The sequence below is a fragment of the Aythya ferina genome (genome assembly GCF_964211825.1).
Source record: "Aythya ferina genome assembly, chromosome: 6".
Classification (NCBI taxonomy): domain Eukaryota; kingdom Metazoa; phylum Chordata; class Aves; order Anseriformes; family Anatidae; genus Aythya; species Aythya ferina.
Window position 1 is genome coordinate 9,085,255 of NC_140303.1, and position 27,438 is coordinate 9,112,692.

General features: G+C 44.9%; 1 protein-coding gene across 13 annotated transcripts in view; it reads left to right on the forward strand.

Moving 5' to 3' along the window:
- Positions 1 to 27,438, forward strand: part of UNC80 (unc-80 homolog, NALCN channel complex subunit) — a 129,142-nt gene that overhangs the window by 94,581 nt on the left and 7,123 nt on the right. For 10 of the 13 annotated variants that reach the window (XM_084524701.1, XM_084524706.1, XM_084524703.1 and 7 more), the window contains 12 exons: positions 1,487 to 1,522; positions 3,147 to 3,365; positions 6,579 to 6,779; positions 9,090 to 9,213; positions 11,516 to 11,641; positions 13,517 to 13,640; positions 14,414 to 14,620; positions 15,952 to 16,136; positions 17,037 to 17,202; positions 18,119 to 18,298; positions 20,303 to 20,441; positions 22,488 to 22,544. In XM_084524701.1, coding sequence (XP_084380827.1) covers positions 1,487 to 1,522; positions 3,147 to 3,365; positions 6,579 to 6,779; positions 9,090 to 9,213; positions 11,516 to 11,641; positions 13,517 to 13,640; positions 14,414 to 14,620; positions 15,952 to 16,136; positions 17,037 to 17,202; positions 18,119 to 18,298; positions 20,303 to 20,441; positions 22,488 to 22,544 — 1,764 coding nt within the window. The remainder of the gene's footprint in view (positions 1 to 1,486; positions 1,523 to 3,146; positions 3,366 to 6,578; positions 6,780 to 9,089; positions 9,214 to 11,515; positions 11,642 to 13,516; positions 13,641 to 14,413; positions 14,621 to 15,951; positions 16,137 to 17,036; positions 17,203 to 18,118; positions 18,299 to 20,302; positions 20,442 to 22,487; positions 22,545 to 27,438) is intronic. The other 3 variants (XM_084524711.1, XM_084524702.1, XM_084524705.1) reach the window with 1 other exon arrangement.

The following is a 27,438-nucleotide window of genomic DNA, read 5'->3' on the forward strand; positions in this document are numbered from 1 at the left end:
ACCAGGATATTAATCCTGAAGTATAATGACAAAGCAGCTATGCCCCTGAGTTTTCTGCTTTGCTTCTTTCCAAGTCCACCGTCAAAGAGACCACTGGGCAGAGACCAGTGGTTAGCAGAATAGTTATTATCAGTGAATAGCAGAAGGGTTAGATCCCTCTAGCCTTGTTCTGAGACACTGAGCAGCAGTAAGAGCTCAAACTGCATGCCACTTAAGACTCACAGAATTTAGCGCCTCCTCTGGTTTTCTTTTTATCCTTTTCCTTTGCTTTTTTGCAAGGTTATGGCTTGCTGTGCTTAAAATCTCTGTGTTTGTGCTGACCTGGAGGAGGAATTTTCCAGAGCGGAGTATTTTCCTGGAGTAGCAGTTCTTCCAGGGCAGAATATTCCTTCTTGAATTCTTTCGTCAGTAACAGCTGATACTAAGTCTGTGCATAGCATGGTACAGTAAAATACCATGGGCTATATTGGACTGTAAATCAGTAATACCTTTCTGGCAAGACATGCCTTCCAAGTTGTTCCGTGTCTTCTTTTGTATTGAAGGGAGATTGAATTCCCTTCCTGCATTAATCATCAAAGGGCTATTGCATTACTTTATAAATGTGGAATGCACACATCTTGGTTGGTAACTTTTGGGATCAGTCTGTTATTCTTTGCAGACTGTTTCATCCAGGCTTGGAGTCTCAGCAGTGCATTCAGCACAGCTTTGTGCTTCAATCCAGGATCTCAGAAGCAGAGAAACCCCTTCATGCCCAAGCCTGAAACGGATATATGATGCTTACTTCCATTGCAAAAATGCCCTAAGAAAAATAAGGTGTAATAGATAGTAGTTCGTCTGCTGATTTCAGAAAGCAGTTAATACGTATCTGCTAACAGGCACCATAGAGATTCCCAATGCTGTGTAACTCAAATATCTTGGCTTTCATTTCCAGATCTTTCTGATGATCAAGCAGTCAGTTTCTGATGCAAAATATTTTTGCACTGCTCCAAGTTTCCTGCCCTATGTTTGTTCTGTTATTGCAACAGGCATCTGTTGACAACAGCAGGAGCCTCATGATGGTGGAATGGTCACTGTTTCAGCTTTGGACATGTGGTGCAGGGTTTGTTAATGCTTTCTCAACAAAAAGTATCAAGAGAAGATGACAACAAAACAAAACTCTGATTTTCAGGAGGTGAGCTGTGGCTTCCTGAGAGAGGCCAAGCACTGGGGTGAAAATCAGTAAGAGAAATTGTTTGAAAGCCTGAATTTTTTCTTTCATAACATGGGCAGTAACTATGACAATCTGTTTTTTGCAGCTAGTTGGGAGATAAAGGCTATTCATTGTGGTCGCTAACTACATGTAGCCATTGTTCCAGTGACAAAAGGTACCATCCTGTCTGTAAAGAGTGTACCTCTGGGCCAGAACATTGTCACTCTCTCTCAGCAAGGCATGGTTATGGCATTCTTAAGTTGCTGCTTTAGAACTCCACTGTTTCTCTTTTCTCAGGTACCCAGAACAGGGAGCCAAACTACACTTTATAAGGTACAGTAAAAACTTCACCCAGTCTTCTCTGACATGTGATGAGCTGGCTGCTCATGGCTTGGACTGGCGCACGCTTCGTTGGGTTAGAAACTGGCTGGGTAGCCAGGCCCAAAGAGTCGTGGTGAATGGAGTTAAATCCAGTTGGAGGCCAGTCACTAGTGGCGTCCCCCAGGGCTCAGTACTGGGGCCGGTCCTCTTTAGTATCTTTATTGATGATCTGGACAAGGGGATCGAGTGCACCCTCAGTAAGTTTGCAGATGACACCAAGTTAGGTGCGTGTGTCAATCTGCTTGAGGGCAGGAAGGCTCTGCAGGAGGATCTGGATAGGCTGCACCGATGGGCTGAGGTCAACTGCATGAAGTTCAACAAGGCCAAGTGCCGGGTCCTGCACCTGGGGTGCAACCTCAAGCAGCGCTACAGGTTGGGAGATGAGTGGTTAGAAAACTGCTTGGCCAAATATGAGCCAGCAGTGTGCTCAGGTGGCCAAGAAGGCCAACAGCATCCTGGCTTGTATCAGAAGCAGTGTGGCCAGCAGGGCTAGGGAGGTGATCATCCCCCTGTACTCAGCTCTGGTGAGGCCGCACCTCCAGTACTGTGTTCAGTTTTGGGCCCCTCGCTACAAGAAGGACATGGAGGTGCTTGAGTGAGTCCAGAGAAGGGCGACGAAGCTGGTGAGGGGCCTGGAGAACAAGTCCTACGAGGAGCGGCTGAGGGAGCTGGGCTTGTTCAGCCTGGAGAAGAGGAGGCTCAGGGGTGACCTTATCGCTCTCTATGGGTACCTCAAGGGAGGCTGTAGCGAGGTGGGGGTTGGCCTGTTCTCCCACGTGCCTGGTGACAGGACGAGGGGGAACGGGCTTAAGTTGTGCCAGGGGAGTTTTAGGTTGGATGTTAGGAAGAACTTCTTTACTGAAAGGGTTGTTAGGCATTGGAAAAGGCTGTCCAGAGAAGAGGTTGAGTCACCATCCCTGGAGGTCTTTAAAAGATGTTTAGATGTAGAGCTTAATGATGTGGTTTAGTGGAGGACTTGTTAGTGTTAGGTCAGAGGTTGGAATAAGTGATCTTGGAGGTCTCTTCCAACCTAAATGATTCTGTGATTCTGTGAACTGCTCTGCAGCAGTTTCCAGATTTACTGGGTCTCACCCACTGTTGTTGTTGCAGCCTTTTTGCAGGGTAACGTAACAAAGGATAGTTCATATAGAAATTTTTCTCATTCTCAACAAGACTTTGCAGGTGACAAATTCCCTTTTTCGATTGCAGATGCAACTATTTTTCTTTTCAATTGCAGAGGAAAGCATCTGTTGCAAAATAAGCTGGAGAAGTTGTTAGAATCACAGAATCACAGAACAACTTGGGTTGGAAGGGACCTTAAAGCCCATCTGGTTCCAACCTTCCTGCCACAGGCAGGGACACCTCCTGCTAGACCAGGTTGCTCAGGGCCTTGTTCAACCTGGCCTTGAACATCTCCAAGGATGGGGCATCCACAGCTTCCCTGGGCAGCCTGTGCCAGGGCCTCACTACCCCCTGAGTGAAATAATCTAGTAGATAGTTACATTCTATCCCTGCTCTTCCACTGCCTACACCACTTACTTTTTTTCTCATTTTTTTTCTTTTTTGTGTCTTCCAGGGAGAACCTTCACTTACTGGAGGAGGGCCAGGGTCTACCCCGAGAGGAACTGGATGAACGAATTGCCAGGGAGGAGTTCAGGAGACCTCGGGAGTCATTGCTGAATATCTGCACGGAGTTCTACAAGCATTGTGGGCCAAGGCTGAAGATTTTGCAGAACCTTGCTGGAGAGCCCAGAGTGACTTCTCTGGAACTGCTGGATGTGAAGTCCCACATGAGGTATTCCGCAGGCATTCTGCTTCTACTTGTTCGTGTCAGGGGGATTCCTTTATTTTAGCTCTTATTTTTTCATAATAGCAGACAGAGTGAATGACTTTTTGGTAGTGTAGACTACTTTTGCTGTCTGAACCATGCATATTTTAATGTTCCTTAGATTGTACCCGATGCTGCTTGTATATAAAGGGATTTCATATGCTCTCCTCTGGTCTCATTCAGACACCCATCTCCTGTGGATGAAACACTTGTGGAGGCCCACCTTACACATCAGAATAAGTTATGGTGAAGAGTGGAGTAGATGAGGCTTCCTCTTCCCCCCCAGGGCATGGGGAAGCTGCACAACTGGCTGAATCTTCTCCTGTGACACTGCACCAGAACTAGCTGCCAACAAACAAGGAGAAAGGGAGAAAAAACACTGCATCATATGGCATACATGCCTGAAATATAGGGGAGGATGGGTCAGGAGGCATTTACAGGACCACCACCTCGGTGTGCGATACATCAGGCACACAAGTTTTTTATTAAGGTGCAGTACTGAGCCCAGCTGGCTGGTTGGATACTCATTGTAGCATCCAACTGTTTTGTGGGGTTCAGGCCTAGAAGGAATTGTGTATAGGCTTTTTTTAATCAGCACTTTGGACCTCATTCTCTGCTATGCTGTTCATGGTAACCAGAAAATAGGGATAAGTTGCTACTGAGCAGTTTGCCCAGATGTTAAAGACAAAAAAGCAGTAGAGCAGTGGAACACGAGGGAATGGAATTGATTCTATTGTCAGTTTTTCAGTCATCTTCAGAGGAAACTCTTTTGTCTGAGCTTTATGCCATTTTTTGCCTGGAAAGCCTTGTGAAGCAAGCTGAAGGGAGATTGATGCTAGTAACGCACCAAACCAAGTCTGTTCCTGCCCCCAGGACCAAGGAAAACCCGCACAAAACTCCTCTACCTTTACATGCATGCTCTGAAAACAGATGGCAAAGCCCCTTAGCTGGCAGATTATGTCACGATTAGAGATCTTTGGATTCAGGCTGTCTCTATAGAACACAAAATTGTGTTTCAGATTAATTTAGATCTTGTTTAAGAAATACCTCAAATTCATTGGCGAAGTACTTTTTGATTGGTTTGTGTGTTTGCACATGAATTGAATGTTTCTTTTCCCCCCTCTGGTAAATATTTAATAATTTAGAAGGTAGTTTTAAACAAGAGATGTCTCTTACCACAGATGCATGCCATTTATGTAATGCTTGGCTGCAAACAAACTGAAGTTCTGATGGACTTGGATGCTTCTGCAGTACCACCTTTGTATTTTTTCCAAGGAACACAAACATCAAAAATTAATACAGCTCTTTAACTGCATTACAAACTCAATAAGAGTCTAAGACATTATCAGTAAAAGTCTGAGATAAGAACTTTATGTTAGAAAACCTGTGAAATTCTCAGGCCAGATTACATCCTTGATTAGACATGTTTTGTTTTTTTTTGAGGATTTCAGTGGGAGCAAGAAATACATGTCTGATGGATGAACTCCAGTGCAGTAAAGTAAAGGGCTTGCTATTTTTTTTCCACATTAAATTACAATCCTGGTCTTATAGTCTTATGTCTCCTGGAAAGTGCTAGAAATGACTCCTTTATTATGGTTGGAACCAGAATTGCTTTATCATAGTTAGCCCTAAAGAAAAGGAACATCTTCCTGATTCTTACGTGAATTAATTTCGTAAGTATCAGTTAAATGACAAACAGGATTTAGCTGCAGGAAAAAAATCTTTTCTAAGTAGACAGCAGATTTACCAGAATGTGATGTGACAGCTGTGGTCTTCAGAGGCTAATGGATGCCATTTCAGAGACTTCAGAAAACAAGATAATATGGCTATTCAGTTCAGACAGGGTTCATCTCACCCAAGTTCAGACATTTAAAAGTGAAATGTTTAGTCCAATCAAGTCATAAAGTTCTTTTTGGATGAAATGCAAAGGGAGATTCAATCCAATGGGCTCTTTATCACAGTATTACAGGAAGATTAGAATTTCCTAGGTTCCTTATTTCGATAGGAACAGAGCTAGAAGAGTAATTGAGATAGGCATCTCATGTTGGATGAGATGGATCTTACACTTTATAATGCATAAGCAAATTCGATACACCATTATGTACCATTGATATTGTGTTATCAGAAAAAAGCATAATTACAAGATGATTTAAATTTCAGAGTGTTTAAAAAAACAGATCTACTCCATAGTATGACAAAGTAGTTAAAAAAGTAAGAATAAAGAGATATTGGATAAAGAAACATGTTTATAGCACTTTTGGTTAATCTGAGGAACTCGTTGCCTTTGATATTGCCAGGTAGATTTTAAAGAGAATGGAAATATGTTCCATTAGTTGAAGGCATTTCAGAAGAAGCCCCACAATATGAGTAGGGTTATCCTATAATTGTCCAATACAAATTTTAGTGGCAGTTCAGGAAATATATAAGTTTCTATCCCTTTTATTAGTATGTGGCTTTATTACTTGTTTTTGTCTACCACAAATCTTCATGTATTTTAGCAGCTATTTGTCCAGCTACAAGTCTAAGTTAAATGTTGCCATGGCATTTCATAGTCAATACAGAAAATGCCATTGGCAAGGCCACCTGGGAGGATTAGAAGGAATCACAGCAACACAATCTGTAGAAGCGTTAGGAGAAACAGATCAAAGCTGCAGGGAGTAGTCAGACACAGTGCATGTGTAAGCCTGAGGGACAGCACATTGTTTTTAAAATTTAACACCTGTAAATTGCATAGTGAGATCTCTTAAAGTAGTGTCACTGAAAAACAAGCACAGAACTAAAACCAGTCACTCATCAGTTGACATACAGTGTCTGTTTCACAGGCATTGGCAATGCTGCAATCTTACTAACAGCTCGGTTACTTTGTTTTTAGCAACACAAGTAAGTGATTCCTGATGTTCCTTCAGTGCATTTAATATCAACATAAAACGACACAGGCTTGCATATTCTTTAGACTGTTCATTTTGTTTATAAGTATAAACAGTGATACCTACAAAAGAATCTTAATAGACCAGAAACTGTTGCTACTGGGCCTCAGGATTTAAATAGCAGCACATTTGACTTGTACATCTTCTTCTTTTTACTGGTCTAGTGATCATTTATCTACTAGTTCATTGGCATGTGTGGAGAAATGCAAGTTGTAGAGTATTTGATTTCCCTCTTAACAAAGCCTGGTTTTAGGTTGGCAGAAATCGCACATTCCCTGCTGAAATTGGCACCTTATGACACGCAGACGATGGAAAGCCGAGGTCTCCGGTGCTACATCATGGAGATGCTACCCATCACTGACTGGACAGCTGAGGCGGTGAGACCTGCCCTTATCCTCATCTTAAAGAGATTGGATCGTATGTTCAATAAAATTCACAAGATGCCTACTCTGAGGTAAGCAGGTATAACAACAACCCTCTGGGGTCCGTTTCTGATGTTGCAAGCCTTGAAGTGTGGGTATGTCATCTACCTAAAACTGTTGTGTCGCAGTGAACCTTTACAATGTATCAAAAAATAAGTTTTTTTTCTCTGTAAGTGTGCATTTATGTTGACATGTTTGTTGTGGCTTCTGGTAGAGAAGAAATGCATGAGTTATTAAGAACTACAGAGAGAACGTACAGAAATCTTTTCTCTTTCTCCAAAATAAGTCTTCAGATTCGTACCATCTGTCTGCCCTCTATTATTTTTTTAGCTGTGAGTGAAGAACATTAATTTTATTTCTTTTTAATGGAAAGTTAGCTGTAGTAGCAGTATTTCTAGAGCACCTTCTCACAAAAATACTGTAATGTTCTCTGTAAAGATAAAAGTAATCTGGAGCTACCCAGTAGCTTCTGAATGTTCCTGCATAAAGGGACCAGTAATGGCATCTAGTCCGTGCCTAGTGAAAGCCTGCTGCATCACAAAGTAGCATTCAGGCCTTCAAGAAATATTCACCTCAGAGGCAGTGATAAATCCAGTCTGGGTAGTGTGAAATCTGCTAACCTTGCAGATTTTCCAGTGATTTGAGTGAAAAGAGTCATTGGTGTCAGTCACCTCATGGACAAATGTCCTCAGCTGCTTGAATCAGTCAGCTTGTTGGCAGTATGAGCTGAGAACCAACTGATGTTAGAGAATATCAGAATGTGGGACTCAGACACAAAACTAATCATGTACACAACTGAGATGGAGCAAATAATACAGAGGTGATCTCTTCTTTCTGGCACCTCTGCCTATCACTTCCCCTCAGTTAACAATCTCCTTTTAGAAACTCCTGCCCTTGCAGGGGAGTTAGAGGCAGAAATGTTGGTGCTTCCCCTTCCTGATGGTTTGATTCTTTGCCAGGTCTTGCCTGCTTCTTGCCGTTTCTTTCTTTTCTTGCTCATACTTTCTTTTGCCTCAAAAGGCAGCTTAAGGTTCTTCCTGTTCCCAAAGAGCTTTCCTTTTGTCTAAGCTGAATGAATACTCATAAATTAAAATTCCCTTCATATTCCCTCCATCTGTGCCTGGATGAAACTACTCTTCTGTACTCACAGGGACAGAAACAGCAGAGCCACTGGACCAGATACAGCAACTACATTTAAGCATCATTAAGTATCATTTAAGCAAGAAGCTTCTTAAAGATGGGACAGAGATCACACATTGCTGGGTGACAGACCACAGAAGACATCCACTAGGGTATTCACATCAGAATCTTACGTGCTGCCCCCTGTGGGCACCCTGCTCCAAACCAGGGCATAAGAACAAGTAAAAGTGCAAACCACTATTTTGGAGTAGGTTTAGGAACAGTGGATGATGAAAGATGAGGTACCTCCAAAAGGCAGGGAACCCTTGATCCTCCGTGAATCTCTAAGAAGTCTACTGAGGAGCTTGACTAGGGCATTGTTTATTCTTCAGCTAACCAGTTATTCAAGCCTTGTCCTCCTGTCCCAGTCAGCACACAGTTAGATGTTGGCTTGGGAAATACGCAACCTCTGAAGAGTCAGGCCCTGAGATGAAGCACGGGAGCCACTTTGTTGTTATCTATGCGTCAGCTTATGGTTAGAAAGGACTCCGTTCAGCATCTGTCACAGGCCCTAGAAGCTGTTTAGGTGAAAAAGGCAAAGTGTGAGGGAAGAAGGAAGGGGTCCTGGAACGAAGGACTTCAGTGTTAGTAAGGAATGAATCGGACCTCCTACACGGGGCAAGGAAGGTGAGGTTTACACTGTTGGGCCAGATTAAGTTCAGGAGTCACTCTGGCAGAGCAGACAGGATTGCACGGTAGTTTCTGGAGGATGCACACAGCTGGCAAGGTTTGTTGAACATCCACAAGCCACAAGAGATGGAGGAGTCGCTCTCAGATGGGAGCATGGCCCAGCGGATGGCTTCCCACACACAGGCACACCTAGAGAGCTGTCTGGTGGCTCCCTTTCATCCACCATCCGTCAGAAGGCAGAGTCAGGGAGTGAAGCACAGCCCATCCACCATTCCTGTTGTGAGGGGTTTTGTGTCACTACAGCAGACACCTCTGCTCCATTTTTGGTCTCCCAGCGCCCGGTGTGCTCTGTGCTTTCCTGAGCTGCGTGGGTCAAACCTTTTCTCTGTTGCGCACTTTGTGCTCATCTTGGACGTCACCGCTGTCTGAAATGTTTCCTCTGTGGGCGTCACTGTGTGTCGGTCGCCGTGTTTGCGAGCGTCTGGTGGGGGGCAGGAGGCCAGCGGCTAACGGCACCTACTGTTGTATTGCAGGCGCCAGGTTGAGTGGGAGCCTGCCAGCAATTTGATTGAAGGGGTTTGTTTGACACTTCAGAGGCAGCCAATCATATCCTTCCTGCCTCACCTTAGGTCTCTGATCAATGTGTGTGTCAATCTGGTGAGTAGCTGAGCGGCGACCCCGTGAACCCTAGCTAACCCTCAGTCTGCTTGTTGACTTCTCTGGACTGACGAGGACAGCTCATTCCCATTCCCGTCATTTTACCTGTCCCCTTACCCCTCACAAGGGGACTTCGCAAGTGACACTAGAGATAGCAAGGTTCATTTTTGAAGTGGTGCATGGGGAGATACAGTGAGCGGTAGCGGTGCTCGAGTGATTTATTTCCGCTGCTTCCCACGCACCACTTTGAAGATCCACCTTTGCCACGCTGAGCTGAGAGTTGAGGGCTGCAAGTTGGAGAGTGGGGTGGTGGAGACTGCACACACCTGGTAGAGGCGGGCAGAGGGTGGCACTGGAGATCCCTACCGTCTCCAGTGGGGAGGGCCCTGGTGGCTCTGTCAGAGGCCATCAGATGTCGGCTAGTTAGAAGGGTTCACATGGGTGGATTCACTCCTCTGTTTGCAATGTCCCTGGCTTGATCTAGTACAGGTTTGCACAGTACAATGTTCAGATCCCACTCTTAGTAGAACTTTTTTTCGTAAGTGTGTCACCACAGAGAGGTTGTACGGACAGAGCCTGTCTGGTCATTCAGTTCTAGACTGCAGTTTCTGCAGCTGTAACACTGGGCACAAACCCCCAGTTTGGTATTAGTGTAACTCCAGGTGTTTGTACAAACACACACGCTCACGTTCTGTGTAGAAAAAATACAAATAAAGGGGGAAAGGCTGCCCTAGCATTGTTAGTGATACTGGGTTTAATAACATTTTCTTCTTAGAATGCAGTAGCAGAAAACCTCTCAGGGTTCACCAGTGCCTTGAGGAATTTTAAAAACAATGATCGCCAATTTTAATGCAGTGTCAGTGTTTGCCAGGCTCCTGTCCTTTGAGCCCATACATCACTCATAGCTGCAAGGGTAGGGAAGCTCCAAGCTGTCAGAGCCCACAAGACTTCCTTCTTATTCATGCAGAGAGAGCTGCTTGGGAGGCATTGTAAATCCGGACCCTCAAAAGTACTTAGGGTTGTTACCCAGGGAAGCTGCTACAGAGTTAGCTCAAATACAGGTTGAGAATGGACTTGCAGTTTGGCAGGCAGACAAGCTGGAGTGAATCACACCAGCAAGCTCTCCAAAAGGCCTGCATTAAGAATTAGTCAGTGCTCTAAAAAAAGCAGAAAGCTCTGCAGTGCTGAAGTGCAGTCAGTCATAGTGCTTGCATTCAGCTGGCTGGGAACACCAGGAAGAGGTACCAGGAAAAAATGTACTTTTAACGTTAAGAGAATTTCACCTTTAGCTGTCAAGAGCTGTAGCTGCTGTAGGATCACCCCTGACTGCGTGCTAATACATGTATTTATGTGTAGACCAGGTGCATCATGAAGCCAAAAAGACATCCAGCAGGAAGGTGGGGAAATGTCTAAATGTCTCCATACTCAAATGGAGAAAGGGCTTCACCTTCTCTCCTTCTAAATTGTCCTTTGGTGTTCTGGGAGAAAACTGACTGCTCTCTTTCTCCCCAAGCTGAATTTGGGAATACAGTGTGCGTTCATCTCCCCTAAGCTCAGCAGTCTATGAGTTAGCTTCTACCTGTTTCCATCATCTAGATGTGTGTAGTCATGGAGAGAAACACAAAGAAGCAGGCCTGTGGTTTAATTTTCTCCTGAAGGACACATCCAAAACAGTTCAAATAACCCTCCCCTAGAAGTGTTGTTTTCTTGTGCTGATAGTTCATGGGGCTCCAGACAACCAGGTCACTGGCAGGTGACTCTATTTTAGACATCTTGGGACAGGCAAGATGAACCGTGCTTAGAATCTGTAAGAACCGAGTGTGTTTGAGAGGAATCTGAACATTGTACAAAACCCGGCTAGGGTCAGACTTAGGACATTATTTTTCCAGTAGATCAGCAAGAGAAGGGAAAAGATGTCCAGTTTCAATGCAGACTTTTTGCTTTGATGACATATTTTATTTGTTACAGTCGTTACATGACGTATCCTCCAACTCTAACTGTTCCACCGGTCCAGTGCTGATCATTCGGGGCTGGTACAGGGTACATTTCTGAATGTACCAGGTTACCTGTGCACTCCTCCCACCCTTGCTGGTTCCCTCTTCTCCCCTCACCTTCCCTGCTAGAACTCCTCCTCACTGGCCCCAGCTCCCACAAAGACCACTGGGCAGGGGCTGGTTCTCCTAGAGCCACCCCAACCCAGTGCTCGAATGAAAGGCCCCTCCATTTCATTGATGTTGGAGGATATGGCATGGATGAAACTGTAAGCAGTCAGTTGTGGTGATGTGCTCTGTTTGTATTGCAGGTGATGGGAGTGGTAGGACCCTCCAGTGTGGCTGACGGATTACCCCTTCTTCATCTCAGCCCTTATCTCTCGCCACCTCTGCCCTTCAGCACAGCTGTTGTCCGGCTTGTAGCATTGCAGATACAGGTGTGTCTGCCCTGGCCTGTGGCCAGGCAAGTTTTAGCTTCTGGTTGAGACACCAACTCATCGGTGCTCTGTTTTCTTTCTGCAAAAGCTGGGCAAAAACTGTGGAACATACACCAAAAATCAAAGAGAAGCAACATGTAAATTCTCCCATCTTTTTGACGGCTTGAACTGAGCTCAGAATTCACCCGTCTACAACAAGCATCCATCAGCTTAACACTGCTGATTCATGTCCAGGGAGTTCGGCTGATTGATGCTGTTTAAGGCTCTGATGAGCATATTAGGATTCTCTGCGGTACCTAAGGAGCTAGCGGAAGTTTCCTGCCATGGGGAGATGTGCCCTGGCCTGGGTCACGTCCATGCAGCTCGACCTTCTTTCTCGTTGGGTGCATGTGCGTAACTTTGAGTGGAGTTTGGGCTCTTCTGCTCTTACCTGAGCTGGTTGTACGGTGTGCTAGCTCAAACAGGCAGGGCAACTTGGCTTTTCAGCTGCTTACTCAAGAGCATCCTTGTCCACAGTAACAAACCCATCCCGTACTTTTGGAAATTCATCACTTTTCATTTCTCATAGCAGTGCCACAACTATTACAGAGTCTTTCTGCCTCCATATTCCTCTCCCTCCCCATTGGCATGAAATCAGATGAAAGGGAGACATTGGCAGCAACAGAATGAAGAGACAAATTTCCTAATTTAGCTCCAACTTGCATTTTAAAGTATGTATTGGCACATCCAATTGGATACTTCAGCAGGTATTTTTGAGTAGTGGGGCTGCTTGGCAAGTAAGGGTTAGAGGAATCAAGACACACTGCTTTTCTTCAGAGCGTGAGGCACAAAAGGACTTTTTGATACTGACTCGCACATAAAGGGCACAGATTTCTTCCAGCTCTGAGGTAATGTTTCTTTGATCGCAAGCTAAAAAGGGCCACCCTCACCTTCTCTGAAATCTTTTCTCTCTTTTTTTTTTTTTTTTTTTTTTTAACTAGGTACCAAAAAAATCATTTTTAAACCATATTGGGAGTTTTCACTTATACTATCTTCTCCCTGTTCACTCCTTCTTTTCATGGGTTTTAAATGGAACAAAAACCAAACATGTCAGAAAAACATATGAGAAGCCATATTCCTAAGCCTTCCCGAAGGATATAAAATAGAAATACTTCACACCCCACAATAAATCATTTTCTGGAGTTTCTCAGCCCAGGTCTACAAGCTCAGGGGGTTACAAAGTTCAGTTGCATTTCACAGCTAAGTCTATAGCAACTGGGAAATTGCAGATGAGCAGAGGTTTTAGTGATAGTCATTTGTGTTACCTCCTCTAAAGAAGACAAAAGACCTTCAATTTAGGCTTCAGTGAGTCAAGAAGTAAATGTGCATTTTGTTTATATTTCAGGAGTTCAGGGTTTATGTTAGGGAAGATGACAGAGCAGCACAAAGTGAGGCAGAACAAAAAATGTGTTCAAGAATAACCTTCATGTTCAGACAGCAGAATATTTAGGTTATGTCATTTGTTCTGTTTTCTCTGTTCATTTTTTTATTCCTTGTAGTCTGGGTCAAATCCTGTTCCCGTTCACAGCAGTACAGAGATTGGGACTAACACACAGTCAGCTCCTGTGGGATGCTTCTGATATTGTTAATGATGCCTATGAGTAAGGAATCTGGGCTTCTTACCTCTTGGTTATGACAAAAGCAGGTCATACCCATGTTACTCTGTGAAATCCTTTTACTCCTAAGTGGTCTCAGGGCTTCTAACTCAATCAGGTCATCAGTGCCTGTGTTGAACTGTGTAAACAGGGTGCCTGGGGGACCGTCATTCCCTGCGGTAACTTGTATGCGTGATCTGCTGACGAAATTGTTTAATCCTTTCTTATTATTACTGCACAGGCTTTGAAAGAAGATTTCCCCCTAAGCCATGTCGTCTCCCCATTCACCAATCAGGAAAGAAGGGAAGGAATGCTTTTAAACCTACTGATTCCATTTGTGCTCACAGTAGGATCTGGAAGCAAAGGTCTGACTAATTTAACAAAAAGAAATTTTCTCCCCCTTTTCTGACAACTGATGTTTGCACTTTCGCTGCTCTCTGTTGATCTTTTTTTTTTTTTGTAATTATTATTATTTTTTTAATTTGGTTTCCTGTCACTTACAGTGTGTCAGCTAAGTGCCCATTGGGTCTGAGACTGAAAAGAATCCCACTGGGAGAAGTTGTTGTTTCTCCTCTTTGTTTCAGCTGGGCCGTGGTTCTTGAGTCAGGTCTTTCATAGACGTGCTCCTTCTTTTGAAACTGGAGTGCAGGGCAAGACGAATGTGGTGTAGCAGAAGCCACAGAGGGGAGCAGAGGTCACAAAATTGTGTGCCCTTGTGGTTTGCTGTGTGCCCTTGTGGTTTGCTGTCTGCCCAATCCATGCCACTAGTCTGGCATAAGTCCTGCTCCTTGCTTTCTTCTATAGTGTGATCACTGGTAAATTCCTAAACAAAAGCAAAGAAGAATGGAGAGGGGGAGGTAAAAAAAAAGGAAGTGAGATCATGAGACCACTGAACGGGACGTTCTGCTGTGCTGTGTAGCTCTGTGTTTGTGTCTGTCTGTGTTGGTGTTAAAATAAACTTTGCCTTTGCTTGCAGGAGGAGAAGCAGCATAACAAGTTGTGGGGGACGGAGTTTTGGCTTGGGGGACATTTGAGATTGCCCCACATTTTGGAATGGAACAGGGTCTGGATCTTTTGGTTGTCTTTGATGGGATGTAGCCTGATCTCTCTCTCTCTCTCCCCTCCCGATGCATCTCAGACAGCCCCTGGCTGGAGCAGCCTGAGGTCCTGCTGCTGCTCCAGACTGTTATCAATATCCTCCTGCCACCTCGCATCATCAGCACTTCCCGCAGCAAGAATTTTATGCTGGAGAGTTCCCCTGCCCATTGCTCCACCCCGGGGGATGCGGGGAAGGACCTGCGGCGGGAAGGGCTCGCAGAGTCCACCAGCCAGGCTGCCTACCTGGGTGAGTGACGGCTTCTGCTCACCTCTGGGAAGAGAAGTCGCTCAGTTTTCATACTGCCAGTACATAGCAGCGAAGCCAAAAAAGGCTGGTTCTCTGCCTGCCAGCCCCTAATGTCACAGCTTCACTGGCCCATGGTTAGCTCTGTCATGCAGGTGAAATGCGGGGCAGTCTGCCTGCCTGCTGGCCCTATGCACATGTGGTCTTTCCAGGCTATTATTCTCCCTGCTCACTGTATGCTGCTGCAAGGTAGTACTGTATTCTCACACGTGACCCACAGGTGAAAGGAAAGAGAAAACAGTCAAATCAGAGATCCAGCAGCATACAGGTTATCAGAACTATATGGGAGGCTCTCCACACAGCTTCTATGTGTCCAATTTTGTGAGGACACTCACCCAAAGACTTACATTCAGCTCTTTGTTAACCCCTATCTGAGGTGTGGGGTACTACTGATGAAAAACTGGCAACTCACCACTGATGTAGCTCCCTGCTCCAACAAACTATGTAGATCTGTGATGGCTGAGATGTCCTGGCCATCCCATCAAGAAAGATGGAGTAGAGTAGTCAGCCATTCCCCCAGCAATTTCCAGGCCTCCATTGTTCCACAGGGTAGATTCCCTGTCTCTCCTGCGAGCTAGCTGTTTGTCACAGCCCACTTTAATGGAGAGCATTGTTTGGAACCTCATCTCTGCTCGTCCCCATTTGTAATGCAGTGCTCTTGTGAATTATGGCCCTTGGACTGTTTGTTGTTGTTGTTGTTGTTCAGATTACAGTTAGACGGGGGCTTAAGCAGCTGCACTGCTAGGAAGGTCCTTTTCATTACCCTGAAGGTAACCTGGAGATGATTGTGCTCACAGGGTGGCCCTTTCTGTGGCTGTGCTTAATAGAGGTTTTTGAGGTTGTCTGATCAGACAGGGCTGCATTCCCATCCTGAGCTGCTTTTGAAATACCAAAATTGATACCAATACCTGAATTCCAGGAAGACGATCAAATTATGCTAGAGCTCAGCAGGGAGGGAGAGGGGAAGCGCAAAAAAGTACAGAGGAACTTGGGTGTGAAGTAGGAACATTCCTCATGGGTAAAACTGGAGGAGGGACTCTCAGTCCTGATCCCAAGGCCATTTATTAGGACAAGGTTTCCCTCCTTCCCTACGCTGTTTGCAGACTGATAGAGAAGAAACTTGTGACTCTGAGGTGTGTGGGTGTGCAAGTGCATGTGCATGCATGCATGCCAAGGTTTGTGCCCGCCGTGGCCCCCCCGTTCCTCCCTCAGCGCTTGTAAGGGACACTAATAACACCTCTGACCGTCCTTTGCTGGTGTGTGTTCCCATGTAGCCCTGAAGGTGATCCTTGTTTGCTTTGAACGCCAGCTGGACAGCCAGTGGTACTGGCTGAGCCTGCAAGTCAAAGAGATGGCACTGCGGAAGGTGGGAGGGCTGGCCCTGTGGGATTTCCTCGACTTTATCGTGCGAACACGGATCCCTATCTTTGTGCTCCTTCGGCCCTTCATCCAGTGCAAGGTAACAGTTGCTTTGGCTCCTGCTAGATCGCTCCCTGAAGATATCCTTTATTCCCTTGCTGAAAACAGAGGCAACAGCGCTCCTGGAAGAACCAGGTCTTTATGTAGGGAGTGATGTGTTAGTAGGCTTGTGAAGCCCTTGAAACTGAGTCAAAAGGCTTTTTCCTAGACAACAGCAAAGAGTATGCCCATCATACAGGAGCTCTGATGTAAGAAGCTCCCGTGTATAGCCAGACTTAGTTCCCCTGGGTAGGAAGGTACCTACTAGGCTTAGCCAAGAGGGTTTGCATGTGGACTTAGTTTCATAACAAAGACACTGAAAGCACTGGAGACTATCATGGATGCTCTGAACCTAGGAGGGTGTTGGCATGGTTGGCAGAAATTTCCCCCAAAAGCTCCTCCAAACAGAGCTGAGCAGTGCAACTAATAGGCAGGGAGCAGTACTTTACCTTACACGTCCTGGGTGAGGGTTCTGTTGGGGCTCTTGCAGATGGACAGACAGCTGCTGGGCTATGGGGCAGCCAGGGCTTAAGCTAATCACAGCTCTTCCCTCCTTGCCAGGTAGATTGAGACATGGTACTCCACCTTATTTAGCCTTCTCACTGTTTGGACAGACTAAATCATCTTGGAGGCAGGAGCTGTCTCATGTCTGACGGCAGAGTTTAGCATAAGGAAGCCCTGATCTCCATGTAGCAGTGAGATTTTGTGTCTGCTCAGTCAAATACAAGGTTGTCCCTGAAAGACAGGCAGAAACTTCTTATAGCTGCAGTCAAAACCATGCCTACAAAGAGGACAGTCTGCTGGCTACGGGCTCGTGCTGATCTGAAGACCAGTCCCAGCTCCCTGGGTATCGCTTCCCCGCCATGCTAACGTGTCCCAATGTTGTTAATGCCTTTCTCAGCTGCTGGCCCAGCCGGCTGAGAACCACGAGGAGCTGACTGCCCGACAGCACATCGCTGACCAGCTGGAGAGACGGTTCATACCGCGCCCCCTCTGCAAGAGCTCCCTCATCGCAGAGTTCAATAACGAGCTGAAGATCCTGAAGGAGGCAGTGCACAGCGGGTCTGGTAAGGAGGAGAGGGAAGAGCCAGAGGGCCATCAGCCCAGTCTGGCCAGCTGGTTTACTTGGGAATTAACTTGTGAGACAAACCTGCCCGCTCTCAAGGAGGGGCTTGGGGTAACTCCCTCACACCTTGACAGCTCATCCCTGCCTCTGGCTCCATGCCGAGCCCAGCTTTGCTGCTGGACAGCCACCAGAAGTGCAGGGTAGTTGTGAAACACACCTTGTTGTGCCCATCTTTTTCCACTAAGACCATGTCCCAGCAGCAGCCTCTCACTGCCACAGCTGGCCTGTGCAGCCCTAACCCAGAACCCACAACACAGCAAGCCCTTACCTACATCTCTGTAAATCTTGAGCTGCTTGTGTAGAAACGGATGTATGTTCGTAGTTCAGCAGCAGATCTGTCTCCTCCTTTCTCCTCTTGGTCTTATGTTGATTTTCTGTACTGTTACCAGTGTGCTCGCAGTGCACTGAAGCTTTTTCACCACTTTCCTTCCCTGAGGGGACGTCTGCTGTAACAGTCGCCCTTGTTGCCACAAGATGGCAGCCGCTGCTTATGCACAGCAGGAGATTTTATCTGCTTTGTTCTTAAGAAAGGAAAGAAAAAAAGAACATGCCTCAAGCTTTTTTTTCCTCAGTAATAATTTGCCTTCTTCCTAAATGTTGAAGCAGTAAGGTTAAGGGAGAAAACCAGACTGCAAACAAACAGAAAAAAAGAAAAAAAAAAAAAAAAAAAAAAACCTGACACAACAGAGATTTGGGATGGGGTGAGCCGGGGCTTCTGTGTCTGCTGTATCACCTCTGCCCAGCCACTGCCCCACTGCTCCTAGCAGTCAGGTGCCCAGTGTGACAGGAATGTGTCACTGGTTGTTGGTTCCCAGTGCCGGCACTGACTTGGGTTGTGTTTTCCCACTCTTGCGCAGCTTACCAAGGGAAGACGTCTGTGAGCACCGTGGGCACCTCCACCTCCGCGTACCGCCTGAGTCTGGCCACCATGTCCCGCTCCAACACAGGCACTGGCACGGTCTGGGAGCAGGACAGCGAGCCGTCCCAGCAGGCCTCGCAGGACACGCTGAGCCGCACAGACGAGGAAGATGAAGAAAGTACGTGGTTACTGATTTGAGCAAAGCTCCCAACACTGAAGGTGTTTTCTGGATGCCCCCGAGGACAGATAGGAGGGGAAGACAGTTGTCACTGTCCCAGTGTGAACAAAAAGCCCATGGGGGCACAAGGCTATGGGTCTGGTGTTGCTGCTACACAGTCCATGGTCTTAAAGCTGGGGTCATTCCATATCTCCTCATCCCTTCCTGATCTCTGGGTGGAGAAAAGGAAGGGCCTAAGCAGACATCTAGTGTGTGAGACCCAGGCTGACACGTAGTCCCCACAGTGCTGACAAGGCATTAGCGATCAGTCCTCTCTTTGACCTTCATCCTGGCAGAAGGCAGGGGTGGTGGCTGGCTTTGTAGTTAGGGTCCAGTTGCTGCAGGGCCTGAGTATTTCCTGCTCATCACTTCTGTCTGGATGCTCTGACATGGAATATGTTGACCTTGTGCTGCATAGGATCCAGCTGTGGCTCTGCAGGGTAGAATGTCTGTGCGCTTGTGTCACTTGAGTCACAGAGAGGAAATTAAGCCTTAAACCTTCTGACAGCAAAAGCTTGATCTCTCCTGTGGGTAGCTGGCATGTTCCAGGGTTGCCAGGCTTTCTGGTGAAGGAACGAGACGGTGAATATCCTGGGGACTAATTTGCAATGACCTCAATGTTGCTTTGTCATTTCAGCTGAATTTCATGTTATTCTTGGAATTTTGCCTTCTCTCTGCTTGTGAGCTGTCCATCTGCTTCTGAGTTGTCCGTCACTGAAAGCCAGGGTAGAAAACTCTGCTTATATGTCATCAGGCTTGGGTTTCCCCCTGCTTTAGCAGGGATATTGTCTTCTGGTGCTGCAAGGGTTGGTTGCCTCAATGCCTTGAAACTCAAGCACTTTGCTTTTGTATTTGAGGATTGCTGAGTATTCCCAAAAGACATTAAGTAAAAGGGGTGAAAATAGGTGGCTCAAAAGAAGGGTCTGTGCAGTTGAGGCAGAGCTACCTTTTGGGAAAGAACAGTGAGCCTGAAACTTTTCAGGTTCAGCCCAACATTATTTCAGCTGGGTTCATTGCTAAACATTGCACGGTCCACCCAGCATTGTTCTGCTGATACATTTCTCTGTTACACGTTGTGGCAAATGCTGTTTTCAGCCTCAGATTAATGATGAGCCACTGTGTGGAATGATGAGTGCTGTCTTCTATTTGCTCATGGCAGTATTACCTCAGCCCTGCCTTGGCTTAATGCTGCCGTAAAGTATTTCAGTATATCAAAATTGGAAAAGGTCAAAAAGAGAAGAGAAAATTACACAAAACTTCCCCTTTGTTTCATTTGTTTATTTATAATTAGAAGTTGTTGTGGTAAAAACCACAACAGAGTCATTTCTTTCCAGATACTTTATGTAATTTGAAACAGGACTGAAAATTTAAAGCAGTCCTGATTACAATCCAACTGTCTGCAAAGCACAGCTGCAGCATGATGTGCTTGAGTCAATTTATCCAATTTTTTGGGTGACATTTTAAAACGCATGTCCCAAAGGGTGTTAAAGGCTGTCAATCCCGCCTTTTGCTTTGTTATGGATTTTATCTTTTGTAACAGTGCTTTGCTATACTGGAGCGGCCATTTATTCATACCATAACATGTCCAGCTACAACTTTTTTTTGCCAGCAATCACTATATATCACCCAACAATTTATTAATCACAGAAATTAAGCCTCAGTAGAAACCAAATTCCCCAAACACATTTTCCTGGGAGCTATATAAGCTGAAAGCAGACATAAATCCCTGCCTTGTGTGTGTGGTGCTCCTCGTTCTGCAGGGTTTTGTGCATATGTCTTTCTGAACAGTGTTTGTAAAATCTAGTGGAAGCATTGAAATTTGCAGGCTTGGGGACTTGGTAAGTAAATGCTGGGTACACCTTTGGCATCCCATTATTGTTTGACAAGTATAAATGTGGAGGTGGGGGTTTGGGATGGTTGCTCCCTCTCCTTTGTTGTTTTCTTTTTTTTCCTCTTTCTTTCTAGATGACTCCCTGAGTATGCCCAGTGTGGTAAGTGAACAAGAAGCATACCTAATGGGTGCCATTGGGAGGAGGCGGTTCTCCAGCCATCTCTCCAGCGTGTCTGCACCTCAGGCTGAGGTGGGCATGTTACCCAGCCAAAGGTAACAACATGGGCTTTTCACCTTTCCCATCATATTCACGAGAGCAGAAATGGTGCAGGTATATGATGTGGAAATCAGAAATGTGGGATAGGAGGATCAGCACCAGCATAGTGATAATAAATTTATTCATCCTAAAATAGCATTGGACCAAGGGTGCAGCTTTGGAAATAATGATTTTCCAGGATGACTTGTGTTGCATAAGGTCCAAAAGAAGGAGCTGTCATTTCTAGAAACCTTCCTCTGAAACAGTTTCAGACATCTCCAGCAGTTTTTTCCTCTGCTAGTACAGTGGGTAGCACAAAGAGCAGATGTGATTTCTAGGTTCTGTAATGAACCAGGGGACTGTACACAATCTGCGTTGGGAGCATGGAGTAATCCCCAGATGCTGGACAGAGGGCAGAGGAAGTTTGTTTGATTTTTTATTTTCTTTTTCCCATGCAGACTTTATCCTTCTTAGAACAGTAACTAGATCATCTTGGACACCAAATGTCCAGCTGAAAGATGGGATTTAACAATTTAAACCCCGAAATATTAACATTGATAGAAATTCCCTTGAATGCCTTATTCCTGGTTGACATGGAGTGGTGAAAAAAAAGATAGGAATTTGGAAAACGCGCGTCTTTAGAGCGTAGAGACAAGTTATGCAGTTAAACGTGACTTTTTTTCTAAGTAAATAGTGTTTATTGTTTTGTTTTTCTGTGGCATAGTTATCCAAAGATATCTTGACAATGGATAGATTAATTTTTGTTAACTCCTTTGAACCTTTAAACAGTAAATTCTGCATTATCTCCTGACCAGCCTTGGAAAATCAAACAACATTGTTCCCTCCCAGTCTTGCTTGGAAGTAAAAAAAAAAAAAATAACCTTGATACATGAAGGAAAAGTAACAGCTGTGGTACATACCAGCAGAGATAGGAGAAGTGATTTACAAGAGAGGAGTTACACAGATTTTATCTGGGAGTTTTCACAAAAGGGCTTACAGGAACTTATTTGACTTTTGAACCCAATTGATTCAGTCCCTTTGTTTCTTAAGAAATTAATATGCAAGACTGCATTTTCCCCAGATCTTTCACTACAATCTTGAATGCGTAAACTTCATAGGAGTCACAGCTGACTGATAGGAATGTTGCTTTGTGCAATCCCAAGTCATGGTTCTTCTGAGAAAAAAAGAGTTTAATTACAACAGAGCTTTACTCTCTACTTTTGATGTTCACCATACACCAGGAGAATCGCTTTTCATCTGTGCAGGGACAGTACAAGCTCAGCAAGCACAATCAGAGTCTACAATATCATGCCCTTTTTAGTTATGGATGGTCTCTGGGCTTTCAGGCTGCCTCACAAATGTAAACTAATTAATGCTAAGTAATATTATTATTGCTTTCCTGCTGGTAACCCAGCAGACTGCCTTCTTTCTTTCATGATTTTCCTGTGGCTGAGAGAGCTGCTCCTGCCTCAGTGGCTGAAGTGTAGAAAAGCAAAGCGATTGTGTACGTGTTTGCCAGGATCCACGCCAGCTGTTTACTTACAGTTTCATTGCACTACAAGACCTTGTTTTCCAGATGGTTGTCCTTAGAATTGTACCAGAATGAGAGTGGTCTGCAGCTCCTGGGAGGCAGATTAGTCCTCCCTCAGGAAGAACTGGCTTGTAGGGAAGAGGGAAGAAAAAAGCTTTCTATGAAGCTGGAAGTAAATAGAACCAAAATAAATGAAAATGCCACAGGAAAATGGCTTTGAAAACAGTTCCCTGACCTTATATCCTCTGGAAACACATCCTACTGAAGTCCTTAGCTCCCCAGTTCAGAGCAGAGATGTAGACGTCTCCATGTAGCGTAAACTCCCTCTAACAACTACTCCTGTTATCAGATGTTCTCTCAGCTCCTCTGACTCATATATGTGCTGTTGAGCGTGCGAGACCAATTAATGTTACCGTCCTTTTTTACTTTTTATTCCGTTGATATTTTTTCCCTTTAAAACAGAGACAATCGCATGCTTTTTTTTTTTGCATTTTCTTTCCCTAAATTCTTAATCTCCCTGCCCCTCCTGCAGTGAACCTAATGTCCTCGATGACTCCCCGAGCCTGGCCACTGAGGGCAGCCTCTCTAGGTACAGTGTTAACACTACCTGTCTGTCAGTGTGTGTGCTGGGAAACGAGCCGAGCCGTTTCCAACCTCCTCTGTCTCTTCCCCTCACCTTTTGTTGCTCTCTCCATCTCTGTCTCTTGTGGCTCATTGATATTCAGGCCTGCAAGTCAAAGGTGTAGCAACCCACCTTCAGTTTTCAGCTTTGATTGCCAATAACTCGGAGGAAGCTAAGGGGAAGGGGAAACAGCAAGTGAAGTAGTGGTCTGTCTGCCTAGCCTGGGTTTTTCCCCTTGTTTAGCAATTGCTTGAAAGGCATGAGAAAGATTATCCATGAGGCATTAGCTGTAGCCTGTTATAAGCATTAGTCTGGAGGCTTACACAAAACAGACATCTGTTTTTCCATTCATCTCACGATGCTGTCACCACAAAAGACTTAATAACAATATCAAGCTGTTTTCTTTAACGTTCGCTAATAAAACTAATTACGATAACTCCTGCAGAACAAAGTTCTCCGTGGATGCTTTGCAGTAATTCTCATTGTTTTTGCAAAGTGTTCCCAATTCTCAAATGGCAGCTTCAGAAAGCTTGCAGGTGAACACCGTGAATCCATACTTAAAATTGCCCGGTCAGAACTGGAGCTCAGGCCGAGCTGTTGACCATCACCTGTGGATAGGGGACTTTGTGTGCAAGCACTGTTGGGGCTGTGCCTGTCGAATGGGTCAGAAGTGAGCTTGGAAGGGAGGTCTGCACCTTTAACGGCCACCTCAGTCGTCCCAGTCATCCTTTCGATCCCGCTGCTCTGCTCACACCTCGCAACCCATCCTCACGAGGTCAGAGAGCTCTCGTGAGTCCCAAGAGCATCTCTGTCTCCTTCCCGGGGAGCATGGCCCATTCCATCGGCAGCACTAGGATAACACACTGCTTCATTACTTGACCACCCCAGCTGAAATGTGGATATGCTGAGAGGCGTTTGGGGTGGGGACAGGCTGCTTTGCTCATTCCTTCATTCCTCTCAGCTGACAAATGGAGAGTTTATCGTTGGTTGTGTCACTGAGATCATCTCTCATGATTCATAGCGGCCTTGGTGTGCACAAATCCTGCTTTGGCAGATTGGTCTCTAAATGGTGCTGCTGTAGGAGTGGCATTAGGAAAAGACATCAGCTTGTTGGCAGAGGCAGGAATATGGTTATCTGCTTTTGTGATGCAGGAAAATTGATTGCATGGTCATCTGAGCATGCTTAAAGAGAACAGAAGCCATTCAGCCAAAGAAGCCAAGGACCATCCCTTATGTGGAGCTAAAAGCTCACCACAGTTGAGGAGGATGAGGAGAAGAGAAGGTCTGGATCTGAGTTAAAGCCATCATGACCTGGTATCGGGTTACATCACTGCTGAGTTTGAAATGTTTTGATCTTGTTAAGTGGGAGTCACTCCTAATAACAGTGATGAGGCTGAGGAATATGAGACAGCCAAGTCAACAGATGAGTTCAAAAGCAATAATTTATTTTGAACCCTGAAATGCAATCAACTGTACAGTGGGTTCCTACTAATTTCTGTCAGACCAATTTTTGCTAGGGACCAGGACACTGCGTCCTCCCCCCTGCTCTTTGGTACAGAGCTTTTCCTAGATAAAGAGCTTAACAGATGTACTTGGGAGTCAATTCTGTTAAGGTTTATTATTTTTTTCAAGTAGTGGGCATGAGAGCTGCAAAACCTTAGAAAGAATTTAGACGGGGAAATACTGCAAGTTCATATGAAAAAGCTAGATTACAGTTCCGTGAGCAAGAAAAGTCATTTCAACTGCATTGTTAAATTTGCAAATTGGATTCCTCCTCTAAAGCACAGAAGTAATGAAGCAGACACTGCAGGAGTTTATTGTGCTATGGGGATCATAGGACAGAATAAATGTGTTTTTACATTCAGGAACATCAACTTTGAATAAAGCAGGCTTCGGTTTTTCTTTCATAACTTTGATTTTGGCTGGAGCACAGTAGCAGCAGTTTACGATTGCCTTACGAATTCAAAAGCTGATGTTTAGTCAACTGACACAAAGAAATACATCATATGGAGACTAGACCTCTATGGAAGGTAGGAGTTTTAAATTAAAAAAAATAAATAAAAATAAATAAATAAACAAATAAAAAATAAATAGGGATAAAGACAAGAAAGAATAAAGCCTGTTTCCCTTTGTTCTATAACAATTAGAGACAGCTGTGTAGAAAAGCAGGGAAGACAGGAAGGGGACAGCATTTGGGTGCTCAGAAGTAAACAGACAGCATGGGGTACCTGGAGCATATGTATCCAGCATCATGAGTTGTAGCAATAATTTGAGAGGAAAGGATGTTTCCATAACTCAGGAAAGGAAAAATGAGAACTTGCTATAATGGAAATCTGTTGTACAAAGACATTGTCCTTAATGTTTGTAGTTACACCTATCCTAGCTTCATGGTGCCTATTAGGGAAAATCAGGGCAAATTCGTATTGCAGGCATAGCAGACCTAACACCAGCATGACTAGGATGTGTCTGGGAATACGAGAGCTGGAGTTCATCTACATTTTAACCCATTTTCCACTGGCCTTTGTCCACTAACCCCATCACTCAGATGCCTTGGGATGTAGATAGTGTGTACATTCTACCACAGTGGCTTGGCAAGCATGTACACCTTTAATGGACCTTTAAACTCCTTGTTTCCTTTGTCTGCGTTTTAGTTTTGTTATTTTATTTTATTTTATTTTATTTTATTTTATTTTATTTTATTTTATTTTATTTTAGTATTTTATTTTATTTTATTCTGTAGCTGCATGGTTTATCACTCTTAATTCCAACCTGACAAAGTTTCTTTTAGCCCCCACTGTGTGACTGGCTGTCATTTCATGTAGGGATGGCAACATGCTCCCATGAAGTTGGGTTTGTTTGATCTTTTACTCACCTGTCTGCCCTAACTATGAAGCAGGAGTAACAATACTGTGAAGACAAAACCTCTGACAGAGATACTGAGGGAGTGATAGAGCATCTTTGTGATGGGCAGGACATTTTTCTATTTTGTTCTTCCCAAATAAATTTATATCCCAAATAAATTTATGTAGTGCAGCAAACCCCTTATCGATCACATTGCCCCAGGAGGGAAAGGTACTGCCAGCTGAAATGGCATTTGGTTCACTGTTCCTTGATTGGGTTCCACAGGCTGCCGGAAAAGCAGTCTGTTTCTGGTCAGGTCTGGTAAACAAGGAGAGACAGAAAAGGAGGGAGGGTTTACACGGAGTCAACAATCTGTCTGACACACTAATTTTCATGGAAATACGATCAGCAGTGCTGTTCTTTGATGTGAAAACAAACCCTCACAAAGTGAAGGGTTGTATATGAAATATCAGCCACTCATCTGAAATTTGCAGTCTTCACGACGCTCTCTCCCCTTCTTTGCCCCCTCCCCCTCCTATCCCTTCTTCAAAATTTGGAGATAAAAGGCAAAAAGACAGCCACAGCAGGACTGTGCTGTGTGCTGGCAGCTCTGCAAAACGGTGCTGCTCTCTGATCCACCATTTGTCTGCAATAGTTATCTGCAATTCCAGCTCATAAGATCATCCTGAATTATACCAATTTGCGTAATGATTCAGTGCTGGAAATCAGCATCCACCAGCTCACTAAACTCATTTCACTTATGATATAAGCCAGGCTGAAAATCACAGACTCCAGCAGGAAGACACAAAATCCAGCCTTTCTGTTGCTCACCTTTCTATTGTTTGTCTTCAGTGCACAGGTTACTGCATGGGAACCATTTTTCTCCTCATGTATAGCCTCTGTGCCCTCATGTGGTCCATCTGCTCTCTTTATCTAACGACTTTTTCAAAGTATTTTCGTGATGCATGTGAAGCGAGTTTGTTTTACCACTCCAAACAGTGTTTTTGTACTGAATAAATCTGTAGTCTGCCTGCTACAGACAGCTATGTCTCCTCACCCGTAGAGCCAAGAGCTACTGTTCCTTCATCAGACATTGTAACAGTATTGGCAAAAGCTAGTCCAACAGCAAATTATTTTTTCAAGACTTTCTCCAGCCAATTCCTGCTTAATTCACATACTGGCAGGACTCGGTTTCTATGTAACCGTAGAAACAAGAGATGAGGAAAGTTCTACAAGCTGTAATTTCAGGTAGTCTGGATCTCAAATCAAAGGACTAATTTGAGCGCGGTCTCTCTGCTCTAATAAGGAATGATGAGCTGCCTCTGGACCTACCAGTCATACGTGCTGCAGTTACTGCCTGGGTTAAAAACACAGTCCTGCTCGCAGGAAGTAACTCTGAGGACTCTGCTTATTCATAGGCGGGTGCTTGCATGATGTTTAGGATGCTTTGTATGTAAATCATGTCAATACCCTACGTAAAAGCTGGAAAATGTGTTTCAGAGGCTGGTGATCTCATTTGGAAGGGCTGTCTGGGGGAGAAAAGGACTCAAATATATCTTGTTTGTTCTGGCTTTGAGCTTGCATAAGCTTTTCCTTTTTTCCAAACCACTGCAGCTGTGGTGAGATCGCCGAAGGCATGGCTAGGCTTAGGAGGCTGTGGTCAGATAATGAGAAGAGAAACAGCTTCGGGGGCTGAAGGTAGTGTCTCTCCCCTGAAGTTGCCAGTCATCTCGCCAGCAGAGCTGGTGGAAGAAGCACATACATATGGTTTAAATGCGAAGTCTGGCTTGGGTTTAAACTGATAAGAGAGGAAGGAGTAGGACTTTGAGCTCAGTTAACCAGACTTTGACCTGAAGCAGACCGGGAAGCTCTTGTGTTCTCTTCTACCAAACCTATGACGAGCAATAACTTGTGCCAAAGGGAAGAACGAGCTGTTCAGGAGGGAGGACTTTTTAAGCCTCTCCTCAGGCATCCTTCATGTCGTGTCTGACCGTGTCAATCCTTAGGTTTGCCTTCTCCC